The sequence below is a fragment of the Salvelinus alpinus genome, chromosome 14, assembly GCF_045679555.1.
Source record: "Salvelinus alpinus chromosome 14, SLU_Salpinus.1, whole genome shotgun sequence".
Lineage (NCBI taxonomy): Eukaryota > Metazoa > Chordata > Actinopteri > Salmoniformes > Salmonidae > Salvelinus > Salvelinus alpinus.
This window is the reverse complement of record NC_092099.1, coordinates 23,758,554-23,776,557: the sequence shown is the minus strand read 5'-3', so window position 1 is coordinate 23,776,557 and position 18,004 is coordinate 23,758,554. Positions and strand designations below refer to the sequence as shown.

General features: G+C 43.5%; 1 protein-coding gene across 2 annotated transcripts in view; it reads right to left on the bottom strand.

The window, feature by feature from the left end:
* LOC139539176 (mediator of RNA polymerase II transcription subunit 14-like) overlaps nt 1-18,004 on the bottom strand; it is a 50,371-nt gene that overhangs the window by 11,883 nt on the left and 20,484 nt on the right. Inside the window, exons 17-25 of one of the 2 annotated variants that reach the window (XM_071342051.1) lie at nt 16,028-16,188; nt 15,627-15,865; nt 13,696-13,848; nt 13,270-13,539; nt 12,906-13,155; nt 6,541-6,663; nt 5,764-5,943; nt 4,344-4,582; nt 2,004-2,183 (exon numbers count right to left, since the gene is read on the bottom strand). In XM_071342051.1, the coding sequence (XP_071198152.1) occupies nt 2,004-2,183; nt 4,344-4,582; nt 5,764-5,943; nt 6,541-6,663; nt 12,906-13,155; nt 13,270-13,539; nt 13,696-13,848; nt 15,627-15,865; nt 16,028-16,188 (1,795 nt within the window). The remainder of the gene's footprint in view (nt 1-2,003; nt 2,184-4,343; nt 4,583-5,763; nt 5,944-6,540; nt 6,664-12,905; nt 13,156-13,269; nt 13,540-13,695; nt 13,849-15,626; nt 15,866-16,027; nt 16,189-18,004) is intronic. The other variant, XM_071342053.1, reaches the window with a different exon arrangement.

The following is an 18,004-nucleotide window of genomic DNA, read 5'->3' as shown; positions in this document are numbered from 1 at the left end:
GTAAGACTTTTGGTAACAGGACTGAGAAAAATGCAACCATCTTCCATTTAGAAACCTTGTAAAAAATTTAAAAAATTGCCCGAGATTGACCATTACACATTTTGAATAGTTAAACATGTGTTATTAGATACAGTGCTGTAAAAAGACAAAGAATTAAGTTTCATTTTGAAAAGTTACAACATGCAAATGGCACCGATTCGGCGGAATGGCCCACATACAGAAGAAATGTTACATAACTCTCTCAATATGATGTTGACTATGTTTATTTTATATTGTCTTTAATAGTGAGCAGAGAATTATGGATAATGTGTAAAACATTCACCACCAAGGCCACCATCAGTATATTTCTAATGTATTGACTTTAGAGCTGGAGCAAGGAGATGTGGTATACATGCGTCTCCCCTCAGGCAGGATGCTCTATGATAATTCTAGTAACCACAACATCTTCAGTGGCTTCCTGCTCTTCCCAATGTAAAGGGAACAACACCAGTGCTGTGATGATCTCAGATTTCTTCTGAGTCCACATGGTTCTAACCGATAAATAAGCATAATAAAAAGCCTCACAATTCTCCGTTAAGTGATAGCAGTTCTTACAAACAAATACTGAAAAGTGTTACTACTTAGCATATTGGTTATTGAATAAGGGTATGTGCGTGCATATGTATACGGTCATTTCCATGTAAAAGGATCCATGAGCACCAACGTGAAGTTTATAGAAGCATATGAAATGTGGTGTCAAATGAAAGCTAAGAGTGTTTATTTTTGCGAAATAGATCTTTTTTCAACCATTTTCCATCTTAAAAACTCTTAAACAACATCTACTAGAAAAAGTCTTAAGGTATTAGAAATAATGTTGAAGTAAAGGCCCCTGCCAACTAATATTAACATTTATATTTAGTTTTGCAGAAATAATTTTGCTTTCTGTAAGTTTAAGAAATATAGCCTAGTGTATTGTCATTCTGTTACCAAAAACACACACATCTTTAATATATGTTCTCATTTCTCTCCCTCATGAGGGAGGAATCTGAAAGTTCACAGAAGTAACAAGGTAGACCTACCAATTAATTGTTTTTATTGATAACAATTTTGTTTATGAATTATTAAGTGACTAAAACTTGTCACTTTCCCACAATGGGAAATCATAGTAGTCACAAACCAGTTGCAGTAGAGCACAGTACAATAAAGAAAAGTAGTGTATAGTTCAGTACAGCAGAAGTAATGTAATATACTTTACTCTACTGGACTGTATAATACTCAACTTATTTTTTTACTGTACTCTGAACTGTACTCTGCTGTATTTTGATGTCCAAACTTGTGAAACATAGATGTCTATGATTGGTACAGATTTGGTACAGATTTGGTCCGTTCTCGACCAACCAGATTTGGTCTTGTTTGGGGGTGGAGCTCATTAGAATAATATGCAATTGTGAATATTATTATTTTCTACCTTTGTGTACCTATTCAGGATACATCACCATGAAGAGAATGACATTCATAATTATGCATTTCTGTATAGTACAGATCAAGGACCATTGTCATTATGTTACCGGGTGTTGATCCACTTCACTTACCTTAGTTCAATAACTAAAATAGATTTTTTCCAACTCATGGTGCCATATCATAGCTGACACCTCATTATTTCTGCAGTCATCATTGAATCTTATTTCGGAGTAGAGTATTTCTGATTAGTATATTTTGGAAAACGTAGTCACAAAAATCTGAGGGAGATTTTAAAGTAAAACTGTTACTAAAATTTGCATTGTTCCTCAACAAAAATGTGTTTTAGTAAAAATGTCAATGGCAATTGTTAAATGTAGACTTCTGTATATAGGTGTATGGCTTGTTAAATTTAGCAATCAATGATTTTTGTTTGGCAAACATTTTAAAGTGAAGTAGTGAGTCTCAACATCCCTCTTTTACTGTGGAATTGCCCATACAATAATAATACATGGTTTTTAAATAGCAATCTTAAAGGACCCAAAGATGCTAGTCACTAGTCTTACCCGGGTCTCGAAGAACTTCTCCAAGACCTGTAGCTCCTCCTGTGACCAGGGCCCGGCGTTCTCGGGGGTGACTTTGAGCTGCAAGGTCTGGTAGGTCTTTGGGTTGAGCGCCACGCGACACTTCAACACCTCTGTCTTGAACATGATCACACCCGGCTCATTAGAGTTCACGATGGACAGCTGAAGAGAGAGAGAAGGGGAGAGGAGAGAAAGGATTATTAGAACAGAAAAAAATGACTGACAAAAAAAACTACAGATAAATACAAGGGAGAGTTTGTTCCACATTGTTACTTTATAAAACTAATCTACAGAGAGGTATGGACTTTTTCAAAAGGTCAAATTATAATGGAGTAGGACATTAGCCTCCATCTACTGAGACTTGGGTTGCATATTTTCCCTGTATTTTACAAATGTTCCATCCCGAGAATAAATCACTTTTGTGATTAATCACTTTCAGTTCATCCACACCGATCTCGACAAACCTTTTCTGTATGGACCTCACTTTCTGCACAAGGGCATTGTCATGCTGAAACAGGAAAGGGCCTTCCCCAAACTGTTGCCACAAAGTTGGAAGCACGGAATCGTCTAGAATGTCATTGTATGCTGTAGTGTTAATATTTCCCTTCATTGGAACTAAGGGGCCTAGCCCAAACCATGCAAAACAGCTCCAGACCATTATTTCTCCTCCACCGAACTTTACAGTTGGCACTATGCATTCGGGCAGGTAGCGTACTCCTGGCATCCGCCAAACCTAGATTTGTCCGTCAGACTGCCTGATGGTGAAGTGTGATTCATCGCACTTCACCAGAGAACACATTTCCACTGCTCCAGAGTCCAATGGCGGCGAGCTTTACACCACTCCAGCCGATGCTTGGTCTTGCGCATGGTGATCTTAGGCTTGCGTGCGGCTGCTCGGCCATGGAAACCCATTTTATGACGCTCCCGACAAACTTGTGCTGACGTTGCTTCCAGAGGCAGTTTGGAACACGGTACTGAGTGTTGCAACCAAGGACAGACGATTCTTACGTGCTACCCGCTTCAGCACTCGGCGGTCCCGTTCTGTGAGCTTGTGTGGCCTACCACTTCGTGACTGAGCCGTTGTTGCTCCTAGACATTTCCACTTCACAATAACAGCACTTACAGTTGACAGAAACTTTACGAACTGACTTGTTGGAAAGGTGGCATCCTATGACGGTGCCACGGTGAATGTCACGGAGCTCTTCAGTAATGCCATTCTACTTCCAATGTTTGTCTATGGAGATTGCATGGCTGTGTGCTCGATTTTATACACCTGTCAGCAACGGGTGTGGTTGAAATAGCCGAATCCACTAATTTGAAGGGGTGTCCACATACACTATATATACAAAAGTATACCTTTCATAATATTTCCCCTAATGTTATTAGCCTACCTCCCCTTTCTCTCTCTCTATTGTTGCTTCATTCCTTCCTCACATTCAACAGTTATATTAAATAGTTTCTCCTGCATGGGACTGAATTGGAGAGAGAGAGAAAGACTCGAGCGTGCACTGATTTAAAGCAACGATATTCCAGTGATAGGCTGTTTTAAAACTCTGCAGCTGCAATAAAAACATATTTACAATTAAAAAATAAGGTGACCCCGAAAGGCAGATTGAGATGGGTAAATTAGACATGCATTCGGTCTTTATATTACTGTAGCATAGACTTTTACAAGAAAATGCATTGTGAACTGTCTGTCCCCACCCTGAGCGGTGATGATTCATCATGCAGAGGCCGTAGAGAAGCCAGATTTACACATCGCATATCATTTAACAGTGAGATTTCACGCCATTCTTTTCATGTAAATAATTTATTTTAATTCACCGGTTTCTCGCATTTATTTATCCCAGGAAAAGGGAGTGGTATTGGACAGTAAATCCCGGTAAATGGGTTCCCGCCATAAAACCCTAAGCCATTCAACCCTAACTCAGACTGCTAGGGTTGAAGGTTTGAGAGATCCAAGGTTGGAAAAAATCTGTGGAATAAGGGACAGCCCTGCTGAGAGCCTCTACAGAGGAATTTGACAGAGATGAATTCGAGCTGGATGAGAGAGATAGCTGGTTACGCTGAAGAGATATGAAGAAACATTTGATTACAGAGGTAACACGTTAACCTCCAGCTGGATGAGATGAAGAGAGACAGAGAAATGGAAGGATGAAAAGAAGAGGGAGAGAGGTGTGAGGAAAGCCAGAAATATGTTCAAAACAAAAACCAGAGAGTGAGGAAGGGATGGACAAAGAGAGAGAGACACACACAGAGACTAAACAAGACAGACAGATGGACTAAACCAAGATGAGTCAACCGCAGATCTCCACCACTCACGTTGGGTTCTAGTTGGATGATCCTCTGCAGGTGGCGTCTCATGATGACCGAGCCCAGGAAGCGCTCCAGCGGCGAGCAGAGGTAACTTCCTGCCAGGCCCGGCACCAGGCAGGGTGTGGGCGAGGGCAGCAGCAACACATGCAAGGCATTATGGGTGAGGATGGTGGGGATGGAGGCAGCCCAGGAACGCTGAGGTAGCTTACGGGGCGGGGGCATACTGCTGGGCATGGCCCCGGAACCTGGAGAGAGGAGCGAACAGTACCGTTAACCTAGGGAATGGTGAGACTGAACACATCCTTAAAGATATATATTTTTTAATATACATTCGTGCAACGGTCTTAAAACCTCACTAGGGTAGGGGGCACTACTTTCACCTCCGGATGAAAAGCGTGCCCAAAGTAAACTGCCTGCTACTCAGGCCCAGAAGCTAGGATATGCATATAATTAGTAGATTTGGATAGAAAACACTCCAACGTTTCTAAAACTGTTAAAATAATGTCTGTGAGTATAACAGAACTGAAATGGCAGGCGAAAACCTGAGGAAAATCCATCCAGGAAGTGCCATTATTTTGAAATGTCACTTTTTCCAATGAATGCCTATCCCCCATTTAAAAGGATAGGACCCAGATTCCGTTCCCTGTGGCTTCCACTAGTTGTGAACAGTCTTTAGACATTGTTTCAGGCTTTTATTCTGAAAAATGAGGGAGAATGCCAACTTTGAGTCAGTGGGATGTCCCCAGAGCTGTTTCCTGCGCACGACCGAGAGCGCGCCTTTCTTGTTCTTCTTTTATATTGATTATTTAGGGTAAAAACAACCTGAGGATTGATTATAAACATCGTTTGACATGGTTCTACGAACTTTACGGATACTATTTGGAATTTTTGTCTGCCTCTTGTGACCGCATTTGAGCCATTGGATTACTGAACAAAACGCACCAACAAAATGGAGGTTTTTGGATATAAGGAGGGACTTTATCGAACAAAACAAACATTTATTGTGTAACTGGGAGTCTTGTGAGTGCAACCAGACAAAGATTATAAAAGGTAAGTGATACATTTTATTGCTATTTCTGACTTTCGTGACTAATCTACTTGGCTGGTAACTGTATGTAATGTTTTGTGTTCTGAGCGCTGTCCTCAGATAATCGCATGGTTTGCTTTCGCCGTAAAGCCTTTTTGAAATCTGACACGGCGGCTGGATTAATAACAAGTTAAGCTTTATTTTGATGTATTTCACTTGTGATTTCATGAAAGTTAAATATTTATAGTAATTTAATTTGAATTTGGCGCTCTGCAATTTCACCGGATGTTGGTCAGGTGGGACGCTACCGTCCCACACCCCCCTAGAGAGGTTAACATCCCTTCAATCTTTGTAAAAACATTAGATTGTCAGTCAGTCAGGTGTTTATGTGATACTCACTCGAGCCAGTGCGTGGGGAGTGTGAGGCGTCGGGGATGGGTGAGTGGAGTGAAGGGTTTCCAGGGGACATGCCGTGGATACGAGCCCCAGGAGATGGCCCTGATACCTGGGGAGATCCTGGCCACTGGCCCCTCTGGCTGGGAGACACCATGGCATAAGGGGAGCTGGGGTCCAGAGCACCTGGGAAACAGACACGTAGCCAGACGCACACCACCATCATCATCATCATCAGTAGCGTCCACTGATATCATCATCCTTATAATCTTCATCATTCATTGTCAAGAACCCATTACAGTGTACTCAGACAAAACATTTTTTTACTCTCTCAAACACTCACTGATTGACAGAACTTTCTCTCTCCCATTAACTCTACAATAAAACTCTCCACAGTTAAACCACCACCGGTGACCCACTGCCCAGTCAACCTGGGGTTCTCAACCACTTCAAAACAGACTAAACAGGTGTCAGAGCTATCAGAGAGACCGGTGAGCAACATCCCAGGAACTAGTCCCGGTCCATGTGCTGGAGGTTGGTCTACAGCCCTGCCCAATCCCATCCTCAGCCTACCCAGGGACAACGTTTTCTCAACCTGCACCAGGGTCTGGCTATAGTTATACTCCATGGAGGGAGGACCCATCCATTCAGCTCAGCCTGCCACAGCCCAGCCCCCTCCTCTACCCCAGTCCAGCCTCATCCTTACTATCCTCTACCCCAGCCCAGTCCCATCCTCGAACCCAGCGCGGTCTGTCCCTGTGGTCAGTGCGTTGCACCACTTACCATGCGGGCTGGCAAAGCTGGTTGGGCCCATAGCTATCCCAAGAGAGGAGGGAGAAGGGGTGGGCCCAAAGGGAGAGGGAGCCCTCAATGCTCCGCTAGGGGAGCCCGACGCATGGATGGTCCCTGCGCACACACACACACCACACCGACCAATAAGGCGCGTCAGACACGGGCCAATAAGATCAGCTCACACACACACACACACTCGCATACCAGGATTTCCGTTAGCCGGCAATTGCCGGCTTTTGGCCCCCCCAAAAAAATGTAAAGCCGATAAATAAAACTGTTGCCTGCCAAAATGACCAATTACAAAATAATGCTTTTTATTCATCGATGGAAATACATTTGACAGTCATGCTTGCTGGTCTTTAGGTTCATTTGCATAATTTGGTGGAATTAATTTGGACTGTGTATTTTTGTTAGTCATCATGTATCTTATTTATCCAACACAACTATCACATGTGCACAGCATACAGAGCCTATTTTGAGGGGGGATTTCTCCTGCAGCTCCTCAGCTGGTTGCTGCTGGAGTAAAACATGTGCTTTAATAAACCCATTCATTGTGCAACAAATCTTTTTTTTTTTTTTTTTTTTTTTTAATAAATTTTATCCCCTTTTCTCCCCAATTTTCGTGGTATCCAATCGCTAGTAATTACTATCTTGTCTCATCGCTACAACTCCCGTACGGGCTCGGGAGAGACGAAGGTCGAAAGTCATGCGTCCTCCGAAGCACAACCCAACCAAGCCGCACTGCTTCTTAACACAGCGCGCCTCCAACCCGGAAGCCAGCCGCACCAATGTGTCGGAGGAAACACCGTGCACCCGCCCCCCTCGGTTAGCGTGCACTGCGCCCGGCCCGCCACAGGAGTCGCTGGAGCGCGATGAGACAAGGATATCCCTACCGGCCAAACCCTCCCTAGCCCGGACGACGCTAAGCCAATTGTGCGTCGCCCCACGGACCTCCCGGTCGCGGCCGGCTGCGACAGAGCCTGGGCGCGAACCCAGACTCTGGTGGCGCAGCATAGCACTGCGATGCAGTGCTCTAGACCACTGCGCCACCCGGGAGGCCTCTATTGTGCAACAATTCTAAATGCAATTGCGTGTTAAAAACAGTTTTGGTGAGCGATTAAAAATAGCTACTATTTTGTATTTCTCAGCTGGTAATTGAAGCGCGCCTCCCATTCACCATTCAAGTGCAGGCAACATGCTATCAGAGCATCACCCACCACTTCACAAAATGAGCTGGAGGCAGTATGAATTTTGAAAACCTACTTAATTGTTTGCAACCTGAATGGCAATTATTTTATAAAGACTTCATAGCTGGCGCGTGAGTTTCAAGTTCGGTAAAGCTTACAAATTCATCCTGCTATCTATGATTATCATATGCGCATTTTCATGGAACTGTTTAATTTAATACAAGTTTCTGTTTCTCAAAATCATTGTCAGGTGGTTAATCATAAAAATCTGAATTAAATGATAAAAATCTCAAAGTAAACTAAAGGGAGATCACCATCCCCTGCCATATGGACACATTGATACACCGTGATTCATTAGCGATTAAAGAAATGAGCACATGGAACTCAGAGCCTATAGGCCAATGCAGCACTATGCCATTGCTCTTTCACACCGGAGATTGTTGTACTGATTTTTCAAATAGCTTACTGTGTGGAACTATAGTTAATATATTATCATTTGCAATGGATGTAAAAAAAAGTAAAAAGTAAAAACACTCCTACATTTCTGCGTAGTAGGCCAGGTACTACTGTGTGCTCAGTTGCGCGCGCTACCTCAACATTACACCAACATAGAAACCAGACATGCTCATTGCACACATTAAGCATTCCAAACAAAAGTACAAAATCTCATGACAAATCTCATCAATGATGATGAAATAAAACTTGTTTCTCACAAGTGTAGCAGGTTGTGAACTCTACAAACAATGTTTCCACTCCACTTAATACACGCATTAATAGAAATTAATGTAACCAAATGACGGGGATTAAAATTGATTTAATTGTTTTCCCCCCCTCATCAATCTACACACAATACCCCATAATAACAAAGCAAAAACAGTTTGATATTTTTGCAAAATGTATTTAAAAAAATATAAATATCACATTTACATAAGTATTCAGAGCTTTACTCAGTACTTTGTTGAAGCACCTTTGGCAGCGATTACAACCTCGACACTTGATGATACAAGCTTTGCACACCTGTATTTGGGGAGTTTCTCCCATTCTTCACTGCAGATCCTCTCAAGCTTTGTCAGGTTGGATGGGGAGCGTCGCTGCAAAGCTATTTTCTGGTCTCTCCAGAGATGTTAGATCGGGATCATGTCCGGACTCTGGCCGGGCCACTCAAGGACATTCTGAGACTTGTCCTGAAGCCACTCCTGCATTGTCTTGGTTGTGTGTTTAGGGTCGTTGTGCTGTAGGTAGGGGAACAGTTGCCTAGGTTGGAGGTCCTGAGCGCTCTGGAGCAGGTTTTCATCAAGGATCTCTCTGTATTTTGTTCCGTTCATCTTTCCCTCAATCCTGACTAGTCTCCCAGACCCTGCGGCTAAAAAACATCCCCAATGCATGATGCTGCCACCACCATGCTTCACCGTAGGAATGGTGCCAGGTTTCCGCCAGACGTGACGCTTGACATACAGGCCAAAGAGTTCAATCTTGTTTCGCGTTGTTTAGGTGCCTTGTGGAAACTCCAAGCGGGATGTCATGTGCCTTTCACTGAGGAATGGCTTCCTCCTACCATAAAGGCATGATTGGTGGAGTGCTGAAGAGATGGTTGTCCTTCTGGAAGGGTCTCCCATCTCCACAAAGGTACTCTGGAGCTGTCAGAGTGACCATTGTCTTGGCTGTGTGTTTAGGGTCGTTGTGCTATAGGTAGGGGAACCGTTGCCTCAGTCGGAGGTCCTCCCTTAGTCACCTCCCTGATTAAGGCTCTTCTCCCCCGTTTGCTCAGTTTGGCCGGGCGGGCCAGCTCTAGGACGAGTCTTGGTGGTTCCAAACTTATTCCATTTAAGAATGATGGAGGCCACAGCGTTCTTGGGGACCTTCAATGCTGCAGACATTTTTGGGTACAATTCCCCAGATCTGTGACTCGACACAATCCTGTCTCGGAGCTCTACGGACAATTCCTTCGACCTCATGGCTTGGTTTTTCTCTGACATGCACTGTCAACTGTGGGACATGTGTGTGCCTATCCAAATCATGTCCAATCAATTGAATTTACCACAGGTGGACTCCAATCAAGTTATACAAACATCTGAAGGAAGATCAATGGAAACAGGATGCACCTGAGCTCAATTTCCAGTCTCATAGTAAAGGGTCTGAATATTTATATAAATAAAGGTATCTTGTTTTTTATTTATTTGTTCATTTGCAAAAATGTTCACTTTGTCATTATGGGGAATTGTGTAGATTGATGAGGAAATTGTATTTAATACATTTTTGAACAAGACTAATGTAACAAAATGTGGAAAAGGGAAATGGGTCTAAATACTTTCCAAATGGACTGTATGTAATCAAAGGGCAAACAATTCACACAATGAATGCTCAAGATTGTCGGGAGACAGCTGAGTGGGAGAGAGAGAGAGACTAGGCTATATCTTGGCCACACACCCCTCCCCTTCTTGTCTCAACATTTTAAATTATACTCAATAATTTACTCAATACATATTTTAGATGCTTTTCACTGACAGACGCAAGTTAATAATCAACTAGGCCTACTGCTATGTGCGCTGCCCAAATTGCGGGCTTCCCAATAGGCATAGGCCTACGAACTAATGATCCTTGATTCCTCTGTGGCTAAGTCATGCTTTCTGGTGAAGTATTTTGAATTATTTTATTTATTTCTGTATAGACAGGAGTAATTATATAACTTTGGTAAATGTATTTTGGTAAATCCTAGTCATATTAGCAACCCATCCTAGTTGTTGCATCTTTAGATCCCCCCCTCTTTCTAAGTTTCTAAAAAAGATTTTCATCTCAGTCACATATGGAACCGCTATCAAGTGCACTGTTTAGAATGTTGTTTTCCCAGGGGGCACTGTTTAGAATGTTGTTTTCCCAGGGGGCACTGTTTAGAATGTTGTTTTCCCAGGGGGCACTGTTTAGAATGTTGTTTTCCCAGGGGGCACTGTTTAGAATGTTGTTTTCCCAGGGGGCACTGTTTAGAATGTTGTTTTCCCAGGGGGCACTGTTTAGAATGTTGTTTTCCCAGGGGGCACTGTTTAGAATGTTGTTTTCCCAGGGGGCACTGTTTAGAATGTTGTTTTCCCAGGGGGCACTGTTTAGAATGTTGTTTTCCCAGGGGGCACTGTTTAGAATGTTGTTTTCCCAGGGGGCACTGTTAGAATGTTGTTTTCCCAGGGGGCACTGTTAGAATGTAGTTTTCCCAGGGGCACTGTTTAGAATGTTGTTTTCCCAGGGGCACTGTTTAGAATGTTGTTTTCCCAGGGGGCACTGTTTAGAATGTTGTTTTCCCAGGGGGCACTGTTTAGAATGTTGTTTTCCCAGGGGGCACTGTTTAGAATGTTGTTTTCCCAGGGGCACTGTTTAGAATGTTGTTTTCCCAGGGGCACTGTTTAGAATGTTGTTTTCCCAGGGGCACTGTTTAGAATGTTGTTTTCCCAGGGGGACTGTTTAGAATGTTGTTTTCCCAGGGGCACTGTTTAGAATGTTGTTTTCCCAGGGGCACTGTTTAGAATGTTGTTTTCCCAGGGGCACTGTTTAGAATGGTGTTCCCGCGAATTACATTTTGGAAAATGTTTGAAAATTAAGTTTAATTGGCTGCTTCATTACATGTTCTGTTAATAATTTACTCTTAGATGTAAAGTCCCCTGTTTAGGGGACCGGCGTGGTACCGATACCGACCGACATTTTCGCTTATAAATTGATCTGTGAACACCATAGATCGAAATGGCTTGCATTGAGTGATAGCCCTGGTTCCCACGGAACAGTAGTATATTTGTGTAACATAGAATGTTAAATCTGAAACCACTGGGATGTCCCTCCTACCATTTCTTTCGCTCTTCCGACTATCCATCAACTCCTGGCTGAACCCTACGTCACCGCTGTTAAGTTCATGTTTTATGTATCCCTATATTTCTGCTATTACGGGGCTATCACTCTGTCAAGAGTGCGCCTGTGCGGGAAGTTTGGTTGTTGATGGACCTAGCCTTGAGTGGAATGGCTACCTTGTAGTGTGTTCATACAGTATAGTAAACTTTGTTAAACTGTAACCTTGTCGTTGTGTCATTTCGAGTTAACAGCCACTTACAAAGCACATGCCTGCAATCATTACATCGTAGCACAGCAGGAGAGAGTGGTTTCATCTCTATAATACATTCAGACATCAATTTATAGCAATTAATATAAAATAATCCATAAAAAAGAAAAAAACACTAATTGACGGATAAGATTATTGAGATGAAAGGCGAGTTCCTAACGAGTTGAAAACGCCAAGCTAGAGCTCTGTGAGACGTTCACAGCGATGGGGGCAGAGGTTTGACTCAAGAGAGACCTTAAGCAAACACGCACACTAAACATACAAATGCATATTTTGCAGTTATAAGGAAAGTGAATTCTAGTAATTTTACAATTTGATTATACTATATTTAGAAAGTATAAGTAATTTCAAGCATTATTCATAGCTTTTTTTATAAGATAATCATAAAATATTTAATATTGTCATAATATTCGTACTGTGTACTTGAGGTTGTCTCCTCAAATGTGATTACACCTCAGCAATTTATTTAAAAAAATTACCAAAAAGGTGAGATTTGAACCTTTCCTGGAGTATGCAGCATTACTAGTTATTGTTGATGGATAAATAATTACTTTTGGGGATTACGTAGATTACATTTAGTTTGTTTTAAAATGAATTACCTAAATCTAAATGTGATTTCTCTCATTCTGAGCACCGTGGGTGACCGCCCTAACGGCCAATGCAGCCAGAAGAAAATGTTTTATGGCCGGTAAATTAAAATCTTCCCTGGTCACGTTGTCTGGCGCCACATTTTCCTAACAGAAACCCTGTCACATACATCCATTCACACACACACACACACAAACACAGGCTGAAGCTGGGCAGCGGCTCTAGGGCTGAGATGGGTGAGCAGGACTGGGTGCATGCTTTCTCCTTTCTGGACACAACTTTCACACACACACAGTTTGCCATTCAGCATGTGCATGACAGCAGTGGAAGGGTGAACACACACAAAGAGAGTGATATCACTTAGCGGGTGGATGATGGGTGAGGAGAGGACCAGATAGCATTTGGTCTCTTTCCTCTGCTCCATAGTGGGCTGCCAAGCACACGTGGCACAAAGAGGGAACACACAGGACACACATCCCTCTCACCTGGGGACTGTGTGGGCATCATGGATGGCGAGGGTGCCACGTTGGGATGGTAAGGGGTGGGCGGGGAGGTGAGGGGAGGGTACACCCCCCCAGGACCCCCTCTCATTGTCTGCTGCTGCTGCTGGGCCTGAAATTGGCTCATGAGGGTGTCCATTATGTCACCCCCCACGGGCGAGGGCGGGTTGTCGTCTTCGTTGACGGAGCGTCGCCGAGCATCCTGGTTACTGTCAACAAACATGTTGAGGAACGTCTGGTAGAGAGAGAGAGAGAGAATCCTTGAGGGGCACTAGACAACAGAATCTAGGCACTTACAAATTCCTGATACAATCACACAAACCCACCCAAGCCCTCTCCTCCCTTGTACCTTGAGTCCCGGGGCGGGGTAAAAGCCCTCCACGATCTTGGTGTTGTCGAAGAGGCTGTAGGCCCCGTCTCGTATGGCCACCACCCCGCGGCTGCGGCAGTAGATGTCGATGCAGTACATGTTGCGGAAGGCCAAGCGGATGTGTGTGGGTGACTGGGGCAGGATGGAGAAACACTGGTAGGCTGTGTTGGTGCGCTGCGTTAGCCCCAGCATGGGCACTGTGGGTAGCTTGTTGATGGCATTCAGAGGGGCCTGGGTGTCCGACAACACCTTGGGAGGGGAGGGAAGTTAGACAATGAATACAAAATAAATGTAATCTAATTTGTGCCACTTTGGTGGAGGGTTCCAGTGTATGTAAGAGTATGTGCGTGTTCTGCCCCTGTATAGTTAGGTTCAAGCCCAGGTATGTGTGTACGCGTGCAGTACCTGTAGTAGCTGGACCACAGTAGGGGTCTTGTTGAACATCTCCTGCAGTTGATGCAGTATAATGTTGTGACAGTTACTACAGCCCGAGTTGGGTCCTACTGTCCCTAGAGAGAGATGAAACCTCTGGGTGCTACTGTTCCACTGGATGGTCACCTACAGGGGAACGAGAGGCGGCAGAGAGAGTCTCAATCAATCACATGTATTTATATAGTACTTTTTACAAACAGTAAGGAAACATACAAGGCAGGGATTGACACTAAGCTCTCAAAGGCACTTGCAAATCAGGCAAGTACATGTCATGTTTTACTTGCGCAAAGGTCATGGTCACTCGCCCCAAAAAATCTAACGGTCTGTTAGACAGACAAATGGTAAAATGTCAAGTACCTCTGTGGTAGATTGAACTGCATCGCTCCTTAGCAGTCATATGAAGGACCATATCTGAATTATATGTAAAAAATAAAAATGGTATTGTTTAAACTATGAATTTTTTGTTGTTTAAATGTTGCCCTTAGGAAAAAAGATTGCAGTCAGAGCGCACTGCAGATACTGCGTCCCAACATTTTGTTTACTGCAGTAATTTTGCAGTTATTCCGCAATTACTGGATCCAAAATACCACAGGTCGACAGTAGTTACTTTTTTTGTCAGCTTAAGATTTTTTTATTACATTTGTCACATCGCTAGTTATACATATGAAAGAAAGTAATAATCACAAAACAATAACATAAGGGCATGAAAGGTACTTTTTGGGGAACCAGCCATGTCTGGGGATAACAAAGAGGACATTTTATTTTTGACGAACTCTCCCTTTTAATGATGAGGCGGCAAGGGAGTAGCATTTTCCACAAGCCTTTTTCTCATGGCAAATTAATGAAACTGTAAACACAATGGCTACACTATGGACAACTAAATCAAATGTTTAGGCCTATCTTCTCTGTCTAAACTGAAAAACACTTAGGACTACTTGAGTTGCGAGATAATTTTCTCAATGAAGGACTGCAAGCACAATTTGGCCCGCAAATCGCGCTACTGAAAGAGGTGTAAAATCTGCTTAATATATGTAGTTGGCAGTCCATTAGGGAGGGCGTATTCATTACTCCAATTCTGTTGCAAAACGTTTCATATACAGACCGAAACTCTGTTCGCGTCCGCTTGGTTCTAATGAACACAGCCCTGAACACAAAAACAATGATTGATAGGCAGCTTAAACTTCTTCAATTCAACCATTATGGGGTTAAAATACATATACATTTGTAAACAGCCACCCACAACAAAGACAATGCGTAAGATTCAAATAAATGAGAGCAGCAGCAGTGTGATTCAATAAGAAGTGATATCAGTACCACTGTTGTCGTCCTTATCTTCAAGCGTTTATTCAAGTTGAATTATCTTTGTATACCAACAGCAGTCGCACCATTGGAAGACATAGCTTTGACTGTAGCCTACAAAAGCCTATTCCTGCTATTTTCCCTCAATCCATTAAACGCATATGATGGTTCATCATAGTGGTTTCTGATATGTGGTCAGACTTGCTCAGGCATTTAAAATTGTGCCTTCCTTCATGAACAGAAAGGTGTCAAATAATTTTTGCGAAATTGATTCAAAGCAACACGTAACGGAGGGAAAAGAGAATGTAGGGAGAATAACTGTGATCACTTGGCTAAGTTTCTTTTTTGTTGCGAGTCACTTTTGCACATGAACAAATTAAAACACTATCGTCAACGTGACTTAAAGGTTGTCTTTGGGACAGAATGTCACCTGCCTGTTCAGGAAGCCACAAAGCAGATTCCACCTGTCCGACTGTTCAGTTTACCTGCCCCCGGCAATCGGGCAACCGTTAATGTCAACCCCTGCAAGGGATCAAACACTCCCTAGGTGGAAAGGAATGTTTAGAGAGGAAATAGACGCAGGTTAGATTTCAGACTTTACTCACCGAGCTACCCTTGGTGCTGCCGTAGCACAGGACCAGTTTGCGGTAGTTATATAGCCGGATCTCACTGAACAGACTCAGGTAGGACGGCATCTCTGGTAGTGATCGTGAGAACACCAGGACACACTGGTAAAGCTGGCTGATGGCGCTCCAGTCGTTGAGGAACATCTCCACCACCTTCCTCCCTCCCACAGGCTCAGACAGAGGGTTCTCATAGGTTAGGTACACGTGGCGCGTAGAGGCTGGACACACACACAGAGAAAAGGGAGAGATACGGGCACATTAGACTCAGTTTGGGTAGTATGTGTGTGTGTGTGTGTGTGTGTGTGTGTGTGTGTGTGTGTGTGACAACATGTGCATTTATGTGTGTGTTGTTGTATGTGCTCATGTGTGTTAGTGTGTACCTTGCTCCTTGCTGTGTGTGCTGTTGAGCGGGCAGTTGGCCAGAACCAGCTCCGCGACCCAGGTACGGTTGTTCCGGCCCTGCAGACGGAAGGTGCAGTCCAGCAGAGAGCGCTCCAGTGCCTGCCTCGTCTCCTCCCCTACGCCCTTACTGGGAGGGATCCTAGGGAGAGGAACAGGACCACAAGGGGTTAGGTACATATCTATCACTGAAATGATGGGAAATGATATATACAGTGGGGAGAACAAGTATTTGATACACTGCCGATTTTCCTACTTACAAAGCATGTAGAGGTCTGTAATTTTTATCATAGGTACACTTCAACTGTGAGAGACTGAATCTACAAAAAAAATCCTGAAAATCACATTGTATGATTTTTAAGTAATTCATTTGCATTTTATTGCATGACATAAGTATTTGATCACCTACCAACCAGTAAGAATTCCGGCTCTCACAGACCTGTTAGTTGTTCTTTAAGAAGCCCTCCTGTTCTCCACTCATTACCTGTATTAACTGCACCTGTTTGAACTCTTTACCTGTATAAAAGACACCTGTCCACACACTCAATCAAACAGACTCCAACCTCTCCACAATGGCCAAGACCAGAGAGCTGTGTAAGGACATCAGGGATACAATTGTAGACCTGCACAAGGCTAGGATGGGCTACAGGACAATAGGCAAGCAGCTTGGTGAGAAGGCAACAACTGTTGGTGCAATTATTAGAAAATGGAAGAAGTTCAAGATGACGGTCAATCACCCTCGGTCTGGGGCTCCATGCAAGATCTCACCTCGTGGGGCATCAATGATCATGAGGAAGGTGAGGGATCAGCCCAGAACTACACGGCAGGACCTGGTCAATGACCTGAAGAGAGCTGGGACCACAGTCTCAAAGAAAACCATTAGTAACACACTACGCCGTCATGGATTAAAATCCTGCAGCGCACGCAAGGTCCCCCTGCTCAAGCCAGCGCATGTCCAGGCCCGTCTGAAGTTTGCCAATGACCATCTGGATGGGAGAAGGTCATGTGGTCTGATGAGACAAAAATAGAGCTTTTTGGTCTAAACTCCACTCGCCGTGTTTGGAGGAAGAAGAAGGATGAGTACAACCCCAAGAACACCATCCCAAACGTGAAGCATGGAGGTGGAAACATCATTCTTTGGGGATGCTTTTCTGCAAAGGGGACAGGACGACTGCACCGTATTGAGAGGAGGATGGATTGGGCCATGTATCGCGAGATCTTGGCCAACAACCTCCTTCCCTCAGTAAGAGCATTGAAGATGGGTCGTGGCTGGGTCTTCCAGCATGACAATGACCCAAAAAACACAGCCAGGGCAACTAAGGAGTGGCTTCGTAAGAAGCATCTCAAGGTCCTGGAGTGGCCTAGCCAGTCTCCAGACCTGAACCCAATAGAAAATCTTTGGAGGGAGCTGAAAGTCCGTATTTCCCAGCGACAGCCCCGAAACCTGAAGGATCTGGAGAAGGTCTGTATGGGAGAGTGGGCCAAAATCCCTGCTGCAGTGTGTGCAAACCTGGTCAAGAACTACAGGAAACATATGATCTCTGTAATTGCAAACAAAGGTTTCTGTACCAAATATTAAGTTCTGCTTTTCTGATGTATCAAATACTTATGTCATGCAATAAAATGCAAATTAATTACTTAAAAATCATACAATGTGATTTACTGGATTTTTGTTTTAGATTCCGTCTCTCACAGTTGAAGTGTACCTATGATAAAAATTACAGGCCTCTACATACTTTGTAAGTAGGAAAACTGCAAAATCGGCAGTGTATCAAATACTTGTTCTCCCCACTGTATATATATATTTTTTGTAGGTATGCGTCTAAGTGCGCTGCGAGAACGTTTCAGTTCAAATCAGCAGAACCGAAATCGCAACAAGACACTCTGACTTTAGCATTACGTTTTTATCATTTTATTTTATTTTCACTCCAAATATATATATTTTTTATAATTTTTTC